Source organism: Macaca thibetana, chromosome 2 (assembly GCF_024542745.1).
Source record: "Macaca thibetana thibetana isolate TM-01 chromosome 2, ASM2454274v1, whole genome shotgun sequence".
NCBI classification, from domain to species: Eukaryota; Metazoa; Chordata; class Mammalia; order Primates; family Cercopithecidae; genus Macaca; species Macaca thibetana.
The window spans coordinates 152,517,511-152,531,591 of NC_065579.1; the positions used below are offsets into that span (position 1 = coordinate 152,517,511).

General features: G+C 45.0%; 2 protein-coding genes across 2 annotated transcripts in view; one reads left to right on the forward strand and one right to left on the reverse strand.

Moving 5' to 3' along the window:
• Window positions 1-14,081, reverse strand: part of FAM162A (family with sequence similarity 162 member A) — a 569,879-nt gene that overhangs the window by 393,085 nt on the left and 162,713 nt on the right. The window lies entirely within an intron of this gene.
• The window catches only part of ILDR1 (immunoglobulin like domain containing receptor 1), a 35,327-nt gene that overhangs the window by 9,169 nt on the left and 12,077 nt on the right, over window positions 1-14,081 (forward strand). The window contains exons 2-5 of the mRNA XM_050781873.1: window positions 6,585-6,755; window positions 8,399-8,548; window positions 12,231-12,350; window positions 12,628-12,774. Of these exons, the coding sequence (XP_050637830.1) occupies window positions 6,585-6,755; window positions 8,399-8,548; window positions 12,231-12,350; window positions 12,628-12,774 (588 nt within the window). The remainder of the gene's footprint in view (window positions 1-6,584; window positions 6,756-8,398; window positions 8,549-12,230; window positions 12,351-12,627; window positions 12,775-14,081) is intronic.

A 14,081-nucleotide genomic window follows, 5' to 3' on the forward strand; every position in this document is an offset into this window, starting at 1 on the left:
TCTCCCTATCCTTTCCTTCTTGTTCGTGACCACTCCTTCTTGTCTTTGTCTCTTCTTGTCCATAGCCAGTCACTTCTTGTCTTGCTCCTTCTTGTTCATAGCTAGTCCCTCTTCTCCTTGATTCCTCTCATATTTGCACTGTTATCTGAGGAAACGTAACAAGGACTGATGGTAAATATGCTTGGTGAGATAGCCTGCTCAGACATAAACTCTGATAGTATTGAACCTGTGTGCATTTTGTTAACCTGCCACATGGAGTCAGTGTGCTTGTATACCTGAAAAACACTCAGGAATCAATTTGTGTCAGTCCCAGGCCACTGCCCCTTGCCGGCAAAGACCTGCGTTTACCCTCCTGCCTACCATCCCTTCCAAACAGGCCCGTTCATGGGAAAGGAGGGGAAGTGCCATCTAGTCCTTCAAAACAGTTTTTAATTTTAAAAATATTTAAAAATATATACCTATATTCCTATACTGTGTGAGTATCTTCTAGAAACTAAAACAACTTCTTGCCCAGTCTAATACTACACAGGAAATGAGGAATAAAAAATGTGCAAAGATGTGCATATATTTAGGAACAGATGACATTTAGTTGTAAAGATACTCTGCCCTCGTTGGTATGTTTCCTTCTGTTTTAGTGTAGGATGGTAGTCCCCACTCAGCACAGCAGCCTGGCCTTGGAAAGTACCTGATGGCGGGAATCAGAGAATCCCCTTCCCCTTCTCTCCTTCCCATGAGCTCTGATACCTCATTTGAAGTTTCCTTTCAACCCATGTGACAGGTCTCCTTCCCTTCTTTCACAGAACGGGGCAAGTTGTGAATGTGTCCACCAGGGTACAAAGCTATGAAACTTTTGAAGCTTTTGAGGCACCAACTCATTTGGCAAAGAGAAGACAATCATGATAGTTTACATTTGTATCATTTTTTCAAATGCTTTTACATGCTGGTCTCAGTGGATCTGGAACTCCTGAACTAGTCAAGATAAGTACAAATGATACAAATGATGGCTTAGGTTTATTGAATGTCTACTATGTGCCAGACTCTTTGCTAAATGGGGGACATTTTTTATGCTCACCACAACCCTATGAGGCAGGTATTACTGTCATCTCAGGTTTGCATACAAAGGAAAACAATAGTTTGGAAATGACTTGGTAGATCAACTTCTGACTCTAACCAAATTGCCTTTTCTGACCCCCAGCAACTAATGTTGACTAGAATGTTTAATAAACTGCTGTTTATATCACATTACCATTTAGCTGTTAGGGATTGGAGACAGAATCTGAACTCAGGGAGTCAGGCTCTAGAATTAACGTTTTTAAGAGAAAATGATAGAGGCAGCTAAGAAATTAGGAGTCAATGAACTGGGGAGGAGAAAATGCCACAGGATAAAGGAAATTTAAGAATAGAAAAAAAATTAAGAATTTGAAAACTTGTAGTAAGCCTGAAAGAGCAAAGTTGCAACCAGGATGACTATAATCAGGGCATTTCTCTTTTTGATCCTGTTCACATTTTCAGCCTGATTCTGCTGCTTTGGGTCCTTTCTTGAAAACTCCACCTGCTTAGTTCTGTGCATGCCCAGTGTGGTTAGGTTTACAGAGAAGTTAGAGGATATAGGAAAAGAAAGTGGGGAGATTTTTGCCTTTTAGATGGACTGTCCTGCTACTGCCTCTTTCCTTCCCAATCTGAAAAATCCGACTGCTTTTTAAGAGCCTGGCGCCTGACTTCTACTTTGGAAGATCAAGCTTGCCTGCTTGGGAAAAATTGGGATTTGGTGTTAGCAAGGCCCAAGCTCAAATCCTGACGCTGACACTTTTTAGGTATGTGATGTTGGGCATGTGGGGGTGTGGCTTATACTCTGAACTTCTGCCCACCTATATGAGCAGGGCTGTTGCCCAGCTGAGGGGGTTTGTGAGAATTAGAGACTAAGAATGTGTATCACCCGGTGCATAATAGATGCTAAGGGCCAGAAGCAACAACTGAGAAGATGGGAGAAGAGTTTGCTGGGTTGTTCAGTAATTCTTCTCCTGGGACTCTTCGTGTGTGTGTGTGTGTGTGTGTGTGTGTGTGTGTGTGTGTGAGACAGAGAGAGAGAGACAGGGCAGGGGGTGGAGGTGTGAGGTCTGTGCAGGATGCTGTGGGGCTGGCAGACCCTTGGAGGGAGTGTGAATGACCTCAAGATGGCCAGAACTTGCTGAACCTGGCAGATTTCAAAGCTTGACATTCACACAGGGATGAAATAGAAGAGAAGATAAAAGAAAACCCAAGCAGCTAAGTCAGTGCTGACGCTGGTAAAGGTGAGTTGTGTCACCCCAACTGTGGTTTGTCCACAATAAGAGCATTCATGGAAGGGGAGCTGAGTGATCACCTTTCTCCCCATTTCCCGTCCTCGAGGGTGTCAGATTCTGCAATCTTCAAAGCTACCCCACAGCAATTTCTGACTCTAACCAAACTCCCTTTTCTGACCCCCAGCAAACCTGGCCTCCCTGCTCCCAAATGCTCTACCTCTATACAAGTGATGTTGACTGGAGTGTTGAATAAATTGCTATTTATATCAAATTACATTCAGCCAAATAAAGAGCCTACAAGTTCTTTATTTCACTGTGTCAGAGTGACTGCACCAGTTATATTTTAATTATTACTCCCATAGCCTGGCCCCAGCTCAAATTATTTGCAAACTTGTGAATACCAATTATCTTTTATTTAAAGAATAGCCAACCTGCGAGGCAAGAGCACTGCTCAGGGACAGAACGTTGACTCTGACCCCCTTAGAAAACGAATGACCACAGACAAGTCACTTAAATTTCTAAGCCTCAGATTTGTTGTACAGGAAGTGAGCATAGCTAATCTTCTCCCAGGTATCACATTTAGTATGTAAAAGAATATATTTGAAGATACTGTTGAACCTAAGATTTTATTTAGACCAAAAATCAGTGTTTTCCTCTCCCTTCTCATTGGTACGTGTGTTATGGAACAAAATAAGTCAGTGTTGACAATGGCAACCTATTCATTGAGAAAATCTTATCTGTGGCTGTTTCTACTGTCCAGATAAAACTGTGGTTGGTGAGATCTCCAAGGTCTATTTCAGGTCAGTTCTGGAAGAAAACAAAGAAACAAAAAAACACAAAGGGGTAGTCAGAGAGAAAGAACAAGAACCAAAAATTAGATTAAGAATCCATGTTAGGCTTGAGATGCTGATCACTGGCCCTTCCATTCTGATTGACCTGATTTCTGGGAATCTACAGCTTATGGAGACAGCAGCTGTTTTTCCCAAAAATACTCAAGGTTTATTTTAAAAATGTTATTTTTTTCATTTACAGTTGAGTGAGGAAGTCATCTATCTTCCTAAAAACACCACTTTCACCCTATTACTGTTCTTCAGAAAAGACTTCAGTGATGATCCATGGACAAGAAATTGACACTGGATTGTGATTTAGACTTCACTCCGTTGCTCCATCTCCCACTCACCACCACTTGCCCCACATTATTTATCTTCTCTGTCTTCCATAAAGCTGGAGACACAGCTAGATTGGTTTCCCCCAGGTTGCCCAAGTAACTGCCCCTTCCTAATAAGGCTCTTTGTTCCCTCCTTTCTTGCTTACAGAAACAATGAGTTTCTCTGCCTTCTTCCTGCTTCTCATGCATAATCTTAGTCCTACCTGCTTCTTGGAGCCTAGGTTAAATCTTTTCCTTTCATGAAGGCTTCCTGCCCACAGCTCTCGCCTGCATTGCTGCAGAGCCTCTATCCAGCACAACTGCCTTGGGGCATCTGCATCACAGCCCAGTCCTGGAGACAGGTTGTCAGGTCATTTCTGTGAGTGCCTGTCCTGAACATCATTCTGCTGTCTGTCATCAGGTCATTTCTGTGAGTGCCTGTCCTGAACAGCATTCTGCTGTCTTGTCTATGGATGTGAGGAACCCAGATGCAGGTGCCTATCGGAAGTTTAAGAGGAAAGTCTTATAAGGGCTGTGACCAGTAGGTCGGGCAGGACCCAAGAATCCTGTGACTCTAGCCTTCAAGACAGGCCCACCTAGCTGCTCCGTAAGATAATGACTACATTTGTTTTGTTTGTGGGAGTACCTTGGTCAAAATGAAGGTGGCTCCACTTGAAAACTCTTTTGGAGAAAACCCCAACTCCAACCTCTTTCTCCTTGGCCCTCATAATAAAGGGAAAAGGGGAAGAGACCCACATACTAACACTAACGTGGCAGTGTATGTGCAAGGCTTCATGCCAAGGACAGTGGATTATCTCATTCTTGCAAGGACCTGATGAGGCTAGCACTATCATCATCTCCATTCAGGGCTGAGAAACCAGCTCAGAGAGCATTAATAACTTGTCCAAAATTCAAGTAAGTACTAAAGTTTGATTTCAACCCAGCTGTATCTGAATCTAAAGCGTGTGTGTGTGTGTGTGTGTGTGTGTGTGTGTGTGTGTGTTTTAAATCAAGTCTACACCAATGGTTCTCAGAGTATGGCCCTCAGAGCAGTAGCATCAGTATCTCCTGGAAATTAGTTAGAAATTTACATCCATTGCTGGATGCAGTGGCTCACGCCTATAACCCCAGACTCTGGGAGGCTGAGGCTGGAGGATTGCTTGAGGTTAGGAGATCAAGACCATCCTGGGCAGCATAGCAAGACTTCATCTCTACTAAAAATTTAAAAAGTTAGTCAGGCATAGTTGTGCATGCCTGTAGTCTCAGCTACTTGGGAGGCTGAGACCGGAGGATCACTTGAACCCAGGAGGTCAAGGTTGCAGTGAGCCATGATTGTGCCACTGCACTCCAGTCTGGGCAACAGAGGAAGACTGTATCTCAAAAAAAAAAAAAAAAAAAAAAGAATGAAAAAAAGAAGCCAGGTGCAGTGGCTCAGGCCGGGCGCAGTGGCTCATGCCTGTATTCCCAGCACTTTGGAAGGCTGAGGTGGGTGGATCATTTGAGGTCAAGAGTTTGAGCCTAGCCTGGCCAACACGGTGAAACCCTGCATCTACTAAAAATACCAAAATTAGCCAGGCATGGTGGTAGGCACCTGTGATCCCAGCTACTTGGGAGGCGGAGGCAGGAGAATCCTATGAATCTGAGAGGTGGAGGTTGCAGTGAGCCGAGATTGTGCTATTACACTCCAGCCTGGGTGACAGGGTGAGACTCCATCTCAAAAAAAAAAAAAAAAAAAAAAAGAAAAAAATTTGTCTCTGGGCCTCAGCCAAGTCCTACGGAACTGGAAACTCCTAGCATAGGGCTCAGTGATCTGGGCTGTCACAAGCCCTCTGGTGATGCATACTCGAGTTTGAGTACTACTGCTCCACACTAAACCTCCCACAAGAGAATCCCTTTATAACGTGGCCTAGAAACCAAACTAACATAGGAATGTTCCAAGGTGCTGGTTATGTCTGGACCCCTGACTGTGCCAAAGGCCCACCTGACATTTTGGTGCTACCTAATCCTTCATCAAGGCACACCTGGAGCTTTAAGTATGCCTGTAGGTTTGGAGGGTAGGGAGAGGACATTTTTTAAAAGGAAAAATCTCCTCTTAATTTCCTCAAGTCTTTCTTGATGCAGTTTGTCACAATCTGACTGTTTTATTTGCTCTGTGTTTATGCTGACTGCCTGTACTGCCAAATTTCCACTGGTTAATATATTCTTAGTCATTTATTCCATCATTTATTCAACAAACATTTGTTGGGTGCCAAGTAGGTGACAGGCACAGTACTGGGCGCTGGTATTTGAGCAATGACTTAGAGAAGGCCAACTGCGTTTTTCTCTGAGCCCACAGTGAGCAGGCCATCAACAAGAAGCATGAAAAGTGCTGCCTAGGGGTAGGATGAGGCACTTAGAAAAAACAGAGGGAGGTCCCTCTCCCAGACTTGCAGACAGGAGGGCTGCTGGAGGAGGTACGGTTCCAGACACAGAACCCTGTCTACGGGGTAGACAGAAGTAGAATCCCTGTTCAGCTGAGGACCCAAGGCACGAATCTTAATTAGCCCAGGGAAGAGAGTGGAGCAGTGGCAGGTGATGTGGAAGACTGTTCCAGGATGAGAGAGCTGCACTTGGAGAAGAGAATGGTCTTAGCATGGGAAAGACTGAAGCGAGTTCAGAATGGCTGACCCCTCGAGTGGGAGATGAGACGTGAAGGGACATAGGGCAGACGAGAAGGGCAGTAGGCTGAGCTAACGGGCTTCGTAGGCCTGGTTAGGGAGCTTGAACTTTATCCTTAGGAAATGGGAAACCATTTTAAGAAGAGACGTGATGTGAGGGAAAAAAATATATTAGCAGTGTCACTTCAGTACAAATGTGGCTTTATTTTGATACAATTCTTATATTGTTGGATATGTCATCACTGTTAATGCACTGTAAATTCCTGGGAGTTTTCCTCACTCCTTTCTTCCTATGCCCCTCTGAGGTGGCTGAGTGCGTTCTCCACCCCACCCCAGCCATTGCCTGCCCAGGTGAGTAAGGGCCCAGACTCTGTCTGTGAGCTCCTAGCCAGCGTAAGGCAGGACGGCAGGCAGTATATTTTACTCATTCGCATTGTTTTTCTTACCCGTGAGCAGATGTAGGTCACCTTCAGCATTGTCTCCTGCTCTTGGCTTTAGGGTGCCTGTCCTTGCTTGTGACGGTCCAGCACACAGAACGCTATGTCACCCTGTTTGCCTCTGTCATCCTCAAATGTGACTACACCACCTCTGCCCAGCTCCAGGACGTGGTGGTGACATGGCGCTTCAAGTCCTTCTGCAAGGACCCTATCTTTGACTACTACTCAGCGTGTGAGTATCCTTACCCCCTTGGCCATGTGTGGGGTCCAGACACCTCTGTGACATACTGTGGTTACGGCTGAGGGATTAGTTAGGATTACAAATCTTGGTAGTGAGGAGAAGCCACAAAGATCACCTAATGCAGTTCCTCTGTTTATAGATAAACAAACGGAGTCCAGGTAGATGAAATAATATATTCAAGGTCACATACTAGTTTATTTTACAATTTTTGTCCTGCTTTGTTCTCAAAAAAATTTAAAGAAACTCAGACATTAGGCAAAAGTCCTGCCTCCCTGTTCATTCCTGGTTCCATGCCAGCGTGCTGAGCTGACAATGCAGGCCCGCCTCCCGTCACCCCCACCACCTTACAATGCCGGCAAGAAGACTCTACACTCAGCGCAAATGACTAGGAGCCTCTTGCTTCTTGCTATATTCCCTTCCTCAGTCCGCCTTTGGGGAGATGGTCATTCCTCTGCTGACTAAGCCCTCCAGTGCCCCACAGGCAGCCCTTTAACTGTGGGAAGTCTCTTAGTGCTACACAACTCCCCCTTAGGGTTGGCCAGTCCTGCCTTTCAGTAACAGCTGCCCCCAGGCATGTGGGTTGTGCTGTCTGGATCAGAGCTCTTTCCTAGTTGCCCATTTCTGCCTTCTCTCAAAGAACAAAGGAACCCAGAACACCCCACTGTCAGCACCAAGACAATTAATTGTTTGGAGATTTTGAGAATAGAAGTAGACACCCTGTTCATAGGAAGAAAGGCAGAGGGAGGCATTAGTCTTTACTAATGACTACACCACCTCTGCCCAGATCCAGGACATGGTGGTGACATGGTGCTTCAAGTCCTTCTGCGAGGACCCTAACTTTTACTTTTTGAGCTCTCGAGCTAATGTCTCACAATATGATGTGAGCAGAACCTCAAGAGCTGTCTGAGCCACCCACTGATCCTGCCATTGTCCCCAAAAGACTCCTCTCTAAATTGAGGCGTTGTTTCCTGGGGGTTACTCTTAAAATGCCTGGGTTAAATGGCCAGGGAGGAGAGGCTAGGGAAGCAGGCATTTGCCAGGGGCAGATTTAACAGCTCTCGGGATATATATATATATATATATATATATATATATATATTTTTTTTTTTTTTTTTTTTGAGATGGAGTTTCACTCTCGTTGCCCAGGCTGGAGTGCAATGGCGTGATCTCAGCTCATCGCAACCTCTGCCTCCGAGGTTCAAGTGACTCTTCTGCCTCAGCCTTCTGAGTAGCTGGGACTACAGGCATGCGACTTTATGTTTTAAGGGCAGGTAGATGAATTCCATGGGAGCAGAAGGAGGCTGGGGTGACTTTGAAAATGAGACAAAGGAAGTTGGAATAGGAGGTGGGGGATACAGCCGGCATGAAATCATGGCCTGTTAGGGGGTCAGGAGTCTGGCTGCTCAAAATGTGGTGCCTGATATCACCAGGGAGCATATTAGAAATGAGAATCTCAGATACCACTCTAGACCTGCAGAATCAGGATCTTCATGATTAACAAGAGTCCCAAGGGATGCATAGTCTTGGGAAAAATTGAGACACTTCACTGTGTCTCACACCTGGAGCAGGAAAGGAACCTTTCGTTGTGGGAAACCCCTATAGCTGTGTGACTCTAGTGTGCCCTCTCTCCTCAGCATACCAGGCAGCTTTATCCCTGGGCCAGGACCCATCCAACGACTGCAACGACAACCAGCGGGAAGTTCGCATCGTGGCCCAGCGGCGGGGGCAGAATGAGCCTGTGCTGGGGGTAGATTACCGGCAGCGCAAGATCACCATCCAGAACCGTGAGTGCGGGGGAGGTGTCAGGGGAACTGGGGGTGGGGGGAGGTGCAGACACCAGGCCCTGCAGGCTGAGTCAGCATGGGATTTCCCATTTCTTTCTGCTGCCTGTTGGTCTACTTGGTCGCTGTCATTGTTTGAGGAAAGTGCCAGCTTCATAGAATGTGCTGCACCAGCTGAAGTTACTTCCCTGGAAGTTAGTCTCTGGACCAGAGGTTGTTCTGTTGCTATCTATAGCTTTGGCTAAAAGTCTAGGGGTGAGTGGTTTCCTTTGCTTTCCTGAGATTCAGGGCTAAGATGTGGATCAGATTTCTTTGATTCATTCCACAAATTGCTCTCGGGGCCTACTGAAACCCCAGGTCACTGAGTTTCCCTCTGGCTATTCCTGTTGTTCATATGGAAGGAAATAGGGGGCTCTGAGCAGATGACCACCTTGAGACCACTGTCCTCCACTGATAGAGGAAAGAACACTGGGCTTGGACTAAAATGCCGCAGTGAGAGTCCTAGTGCTTCCTCTCATTAGCTTAGTGACCAGTAATCAGTTATTATCTTTTTTTTTTGAGACAGAGTCTTGCTATGTCACCCTGGCTGGAGTGCAGTGGTGCGATCTCGGCTCACTGCAAGCTCCGCCTCCCGGGTTCATGCCATTCTGCTGCCTCAGCCTCCCCAACAGCTGGGACTACAGGTGCCTGCCGCTACACCCGGCTAATTTTTTTGTATTTTTAGTAGAGACGGGGTTTCACTATGTTAGCCAGGATGGTCTCGATCTCCTGACCTCATGATCCGCCTGCCTCAGCCTCCCAAAGTGCTGGGATTATAGGCATGAGCCACCGCACCCGACCTGATCAGTTATTTTATTTGGCCTCTGTTTCTTCATCTGAACGATGGGCATCGTGGTGTCTTCCTCCCTACTCCAAAGTGAATATCTAGCGTGATACATGAGAGCTGTGTCCAAAGCCTGTCTATTCTCTGTGCCCTGGGCAGGGAGTAGTGGTGAGAGCCCTGGAGTCAGGTGCAAGTGTGCATCCCAATTCTGCATTTACAGGGTATGTGAACCTGGGCAAGCATCTACAATTTTTCAGCCTCAATTTCTATAAAATGGGACTTGCCATAGTACCTAGATCATAGAGATTTGTGGGGAGTAAGGTAATATGTATAAAGCATTTAGCAAACAGGAAGTGGGCAGTAAGCATTAGTTATCACTCCGTATACTTTTGGATAAATGGCTTAGCTCCTCATATTTCTATTGTGTAATCCACAGTCGCTGCCATAGATCAGCACAGAATTCAGAGCCTATTTCAATGGGCTTTATGTGCTGTGTTAAATAAATATTTGTTTGTTAAAAGGGGAAAAAGGGAAGAATATACCCAGTGGGCCACTCATGGTGGCCATAGCTACAATATCAAGGAATCAGTGAATATTCTGACTGTTTAAAGGGAGGTCACTTAACGGGAACCAGTTTAATAATTGCTTTCAGTTTTGTCTGTAACACTTAAGTCTGACCTTTTTTTTTTTTTTTTTTTTTTTTTTTTTTTTTAAATTCGGCCTCTGATTTCCCCAAGCCAGCCCTCAGCTTTAGGGTACATCTGTCCTTCTTTTCTAGTCTCCAGGGGCATCTCTAAAGATCCAAGGTGGTTCTGCCTTTTCCAAAGCCAGCAGAATTTGTTCTTCTCTGACCTCAAAGTTTCAAGCCTCTTTAATTAGAAAATTACTTGTACAGTTTCTGAAGGATGGAAATCCCCATAGTAGCTAGTCCCTGCTCTTATTTTTTTTTCTAAAAACATGAAGGTAAATACCTTCCACTACTTCCATTCCCAGCCACCTTTGGCTCAAACCCTGCTTCGTTCTTACTCCCACAGGAATACGTTAGTATTCCCCTCTGTTTTTATTTCTGTCTCCAGGCTTGTTGGGACTTCTGGAGTCCTTGTGTTCTGACACTTTGTTGCCTATGCTTGCATCATTTGAGATGACCCTGTCAAATCAGTCCTTAGATCCTTTAAAACATTAACATATCTGAACACCCTTCTTACTCTGACATCCCTCAAATACTCTTTATGTCTCCAATAAAAATTAGAGCAGATTTACAATACACATCATGCCCCGAGGGGGAATTTTTTAAAAGCACTTTCACCATTTTTCCAAGTCTAGGGTAAGCTTATTTCTGGGAAAGGTAGTGGGTTTGGAAAATAGTGGGTAGGAAAAAATTGTAGGTATTGACGTAGAAAGAGAAGGAAACAGAAGTCCTAAAGTTAGGTCCACTGATGCGTGACCTTGCATTTTTGTTTCATTTCCTCAATAAACATTTCTTGACAAACAGATAATAAAGAATTGCAGATATTACAACCAACTTAGCAGGAGCAAGTCTGTAACGCTAAGGTTCCGTGGCGCTGGTGCTTACTGTGGGTGGGGGAACTGGAACTGCCACTGCACTTCACACAGAGGCTGCCCTGATGCCTTTGACTGGATTTTAAACCCTTTCAGGACAGAAAAGGGTTTCGTTTCTCTTTATATCTCCTTGGTGCCTGATATAGTGCTGGACCCACAAAAGGGCTTTAGTGAATATTTATTGACTTTGCTAAACTTGAACATAAATATTAACCATTCATTTTAAGTTCCTTGTAGATGCTGGATATTAGACATTTGTCAGATGGATAGATTGCAAAAATTTTCCCCCGTTCTGTAGGTTGTCTGTCCACCCTGATGATCCTATAAGTGGAAGCTGGATGATGAGAATGCCTGGACACATGGGGGGAACGATACACACTGCGGCCTGTTGGAGGGTTCGGGGGTGTAGAGGGGAGAGCATCAGGAAGAACAGCTGTTGGATGCTGGGCTTAATACCTAGGTGATGGGATGATCTGTGCAGCAAACCACCATGGCTCACATTTACCTGTGTAACAAACCTGCACATACATCCCTGACCTTAAAATTTAAAAAAACAAAAATGAATGTACAGCAAATATATATATATATAAACCCTTCATCTATCCTAATGTAGGTATACAACACTGCGTGCCCACAAGAACTGAAGCTCTTCTTGAGTTACATTTACTCTTAAAATACTGGCATTTTATCTTTATTCAAGTTCATCTCATACCTGTCCTTCAGGATCCAGAGATAACTGCTCATTTTAGGCTGACAAGGGACCTAGAATCTGGAGTTTTTCTACCCAATTTAGAGAAGACAGGAAAGCTTGGTGGGTACGAGTACTAGAGAGATGTGGGTTTGAACCTACCTCTGATGAGCATTGTCTGTATGTTATTAGGCCAGTTCCTTTGAGTCTTGATTTTCCTCATCTGAAATGCAGCTAAATAATCATTTCCACTGTACCAGTTGGGATTAGGTCTGATTGTGAGGAAGTAAAAGCCCCATATACTGGCAACTTAAACAGTATTTTATGTTTAACTTTTTTTGAGATCGGGTCTCACTGTGTTGCTCAGGCTGGAGTGTATTAGCACATTCATAGCTCACTGCAGCTTCAACTTCCTGGGCTCAAGCGATCCTCCCCCTTTGGTCTCCAGAGAAGCTGGGACTATAGGTACATGCCACCATGCCTGGATAATTTATTATTATTATTTTTTGTAAATACAAGGTCTCGCCATGCTGCCCAGGTCTTGAGGCTGTCACAGGTTAGACACCAGTGCTCTCTCCTCTGACACTGGCACTTTCTCCCTCCTTACTGTGTAGGAGCAGATCTTGTGATTAATGAAGTGATGTGGTGGGACCATGGAGTGTATTACTGCACCATTGAGGCTCCAGGGGACACATCAGGAGACCCCGATAAGGAAGTAAAGCTCATCGTCCTGCGTAAGTGCTACTGGAGCTTTCTATTCAGTCTACCTCACTGCCGTAACACTTTTACTCACAGGAAAAAAACAGAAATAAACAAGCCTAAGTTCTTGTCATTGGATTATCAACCTCTGAAGTTCCCTTATCAAAGCTAAACTTTTAATTTTTTGCCGACATATTGCTGAACTTTAACCTGTAGGTCAAGAGCTCTGTTTATGAGACCTCTAGGACATCAGAGCTGGAAGTATTCCCCGTGAATGTTTAGTTCAGCCCCTTCTTGGCTTCTCCCCTGCAGACTGGCTGACCGTGATCTTCATCATCCTGGGAGCCCTCCTCCTCCTGCTGCTGATTGGAGTGTGCTGGTGCCAGTGCTGTCCTCAGTATTGCTGCTGCTACATCCGCTGTCCCTGCTGTCCCGCCCGCTGCTGCTGTCCTGAGGAAGGTGAGAGGGGACAGACAAGCAGTGGAATGGAGTGGATTAGGGACCAGGACTTGAAGCAGATCAGCTTCAAGTGCCAGGTCAAAGGTTCTTCCAGGTTCTCTCCTCCATGCCGTTCTCCCATCACAGGGTCAGAGGACATTAGCCTGAAAATGATGCTTAGGGAGGCTAGGGAGCCACATGGAAGGTGGCTGAAATGAGGACATTTGCTTGTCCACTCTCAGGCTGCCTAAAGCATCTCTCAGATAGCTCTGCCTACTGATGGCATTTCCTCAGCAGCCCTGATGTGCCTGTTCTTCAATCTTCATTCCTAGCACTGACCTCATTTGGACATAAGGTGGGCTGGAGTGAGTAGTTTAAATAAGCCAGTAAGAGAGAAGACCACTTGTAAAGGAAAACAAAACTGTTTTTTCCTATTCTCACATGCCATTCAATACTTCAGACACCAAGTGTGTGTGTGTTTTCCCCACACAAAAAGGAATTCTTCAGCAGACACCAACTGAATGTCCTATAATTTAACTCAATTCTGATGCTATTTACCTGGAAATTGCACCAGACCCCACAGGTGGAAGGCTTAGTCCCACAAGACCACCCCCTACTTCAGATGCCAACTGCAGTTACAACTAGTAGGTTGTCACCTGTGCTTCTGAGGAAATGGCTATAAATTGGCAGTTACCACGACCTTTTCCTCCAGTTCAGTTAATTTGCTAGAGCAGCTCACAGAATTTAAGGAAACACTTTACTTATGTTTACCCACTTATTACAAAGAATATTTAAAAGAATACAAGTGAACAGCCAGATGAAGAGATGTATAGAGCAAGGTATGTGGGAGCGGGGCGGGGCTTCCATGTCCTCTCCAGGTGTGCCACCCTCCCAGTACCTCCGTCTTTAGCAACCAGGAAGCTCCCCCAACCCAGTCCTTTTGGGTTTTTATGGAGACTTCATTACATAGGCATGATTGATTAAGTCATTGGCTATCGGTGATCAACTCAACCTTCAGCCACTCTCCCCTCCCTAGAAGTCAGGAGGTAGGGATGATTTCTGTTTCTTTTTTTATTTTCCTCCTTAACTTAATTTTTGGCTGCCACCTCCAGGTTTTCTGACTCAATTGGTCCAGGGTAGGACCTGAGAATTTTTATTTCTCTAGCAATCAAAATGAGTGACTGAGGCCTAAGTCTCAGATCATTGAGGTTTATTGAGCTAGCTTGAGGGCATACCCAGGGAAAAAACATAAGTCACAGATGCATCTGTGACTGTTTTTTTTTTTTTTTTTTCCAACGAGGTTCCCAGGAGGTTTAGTATTTATAATT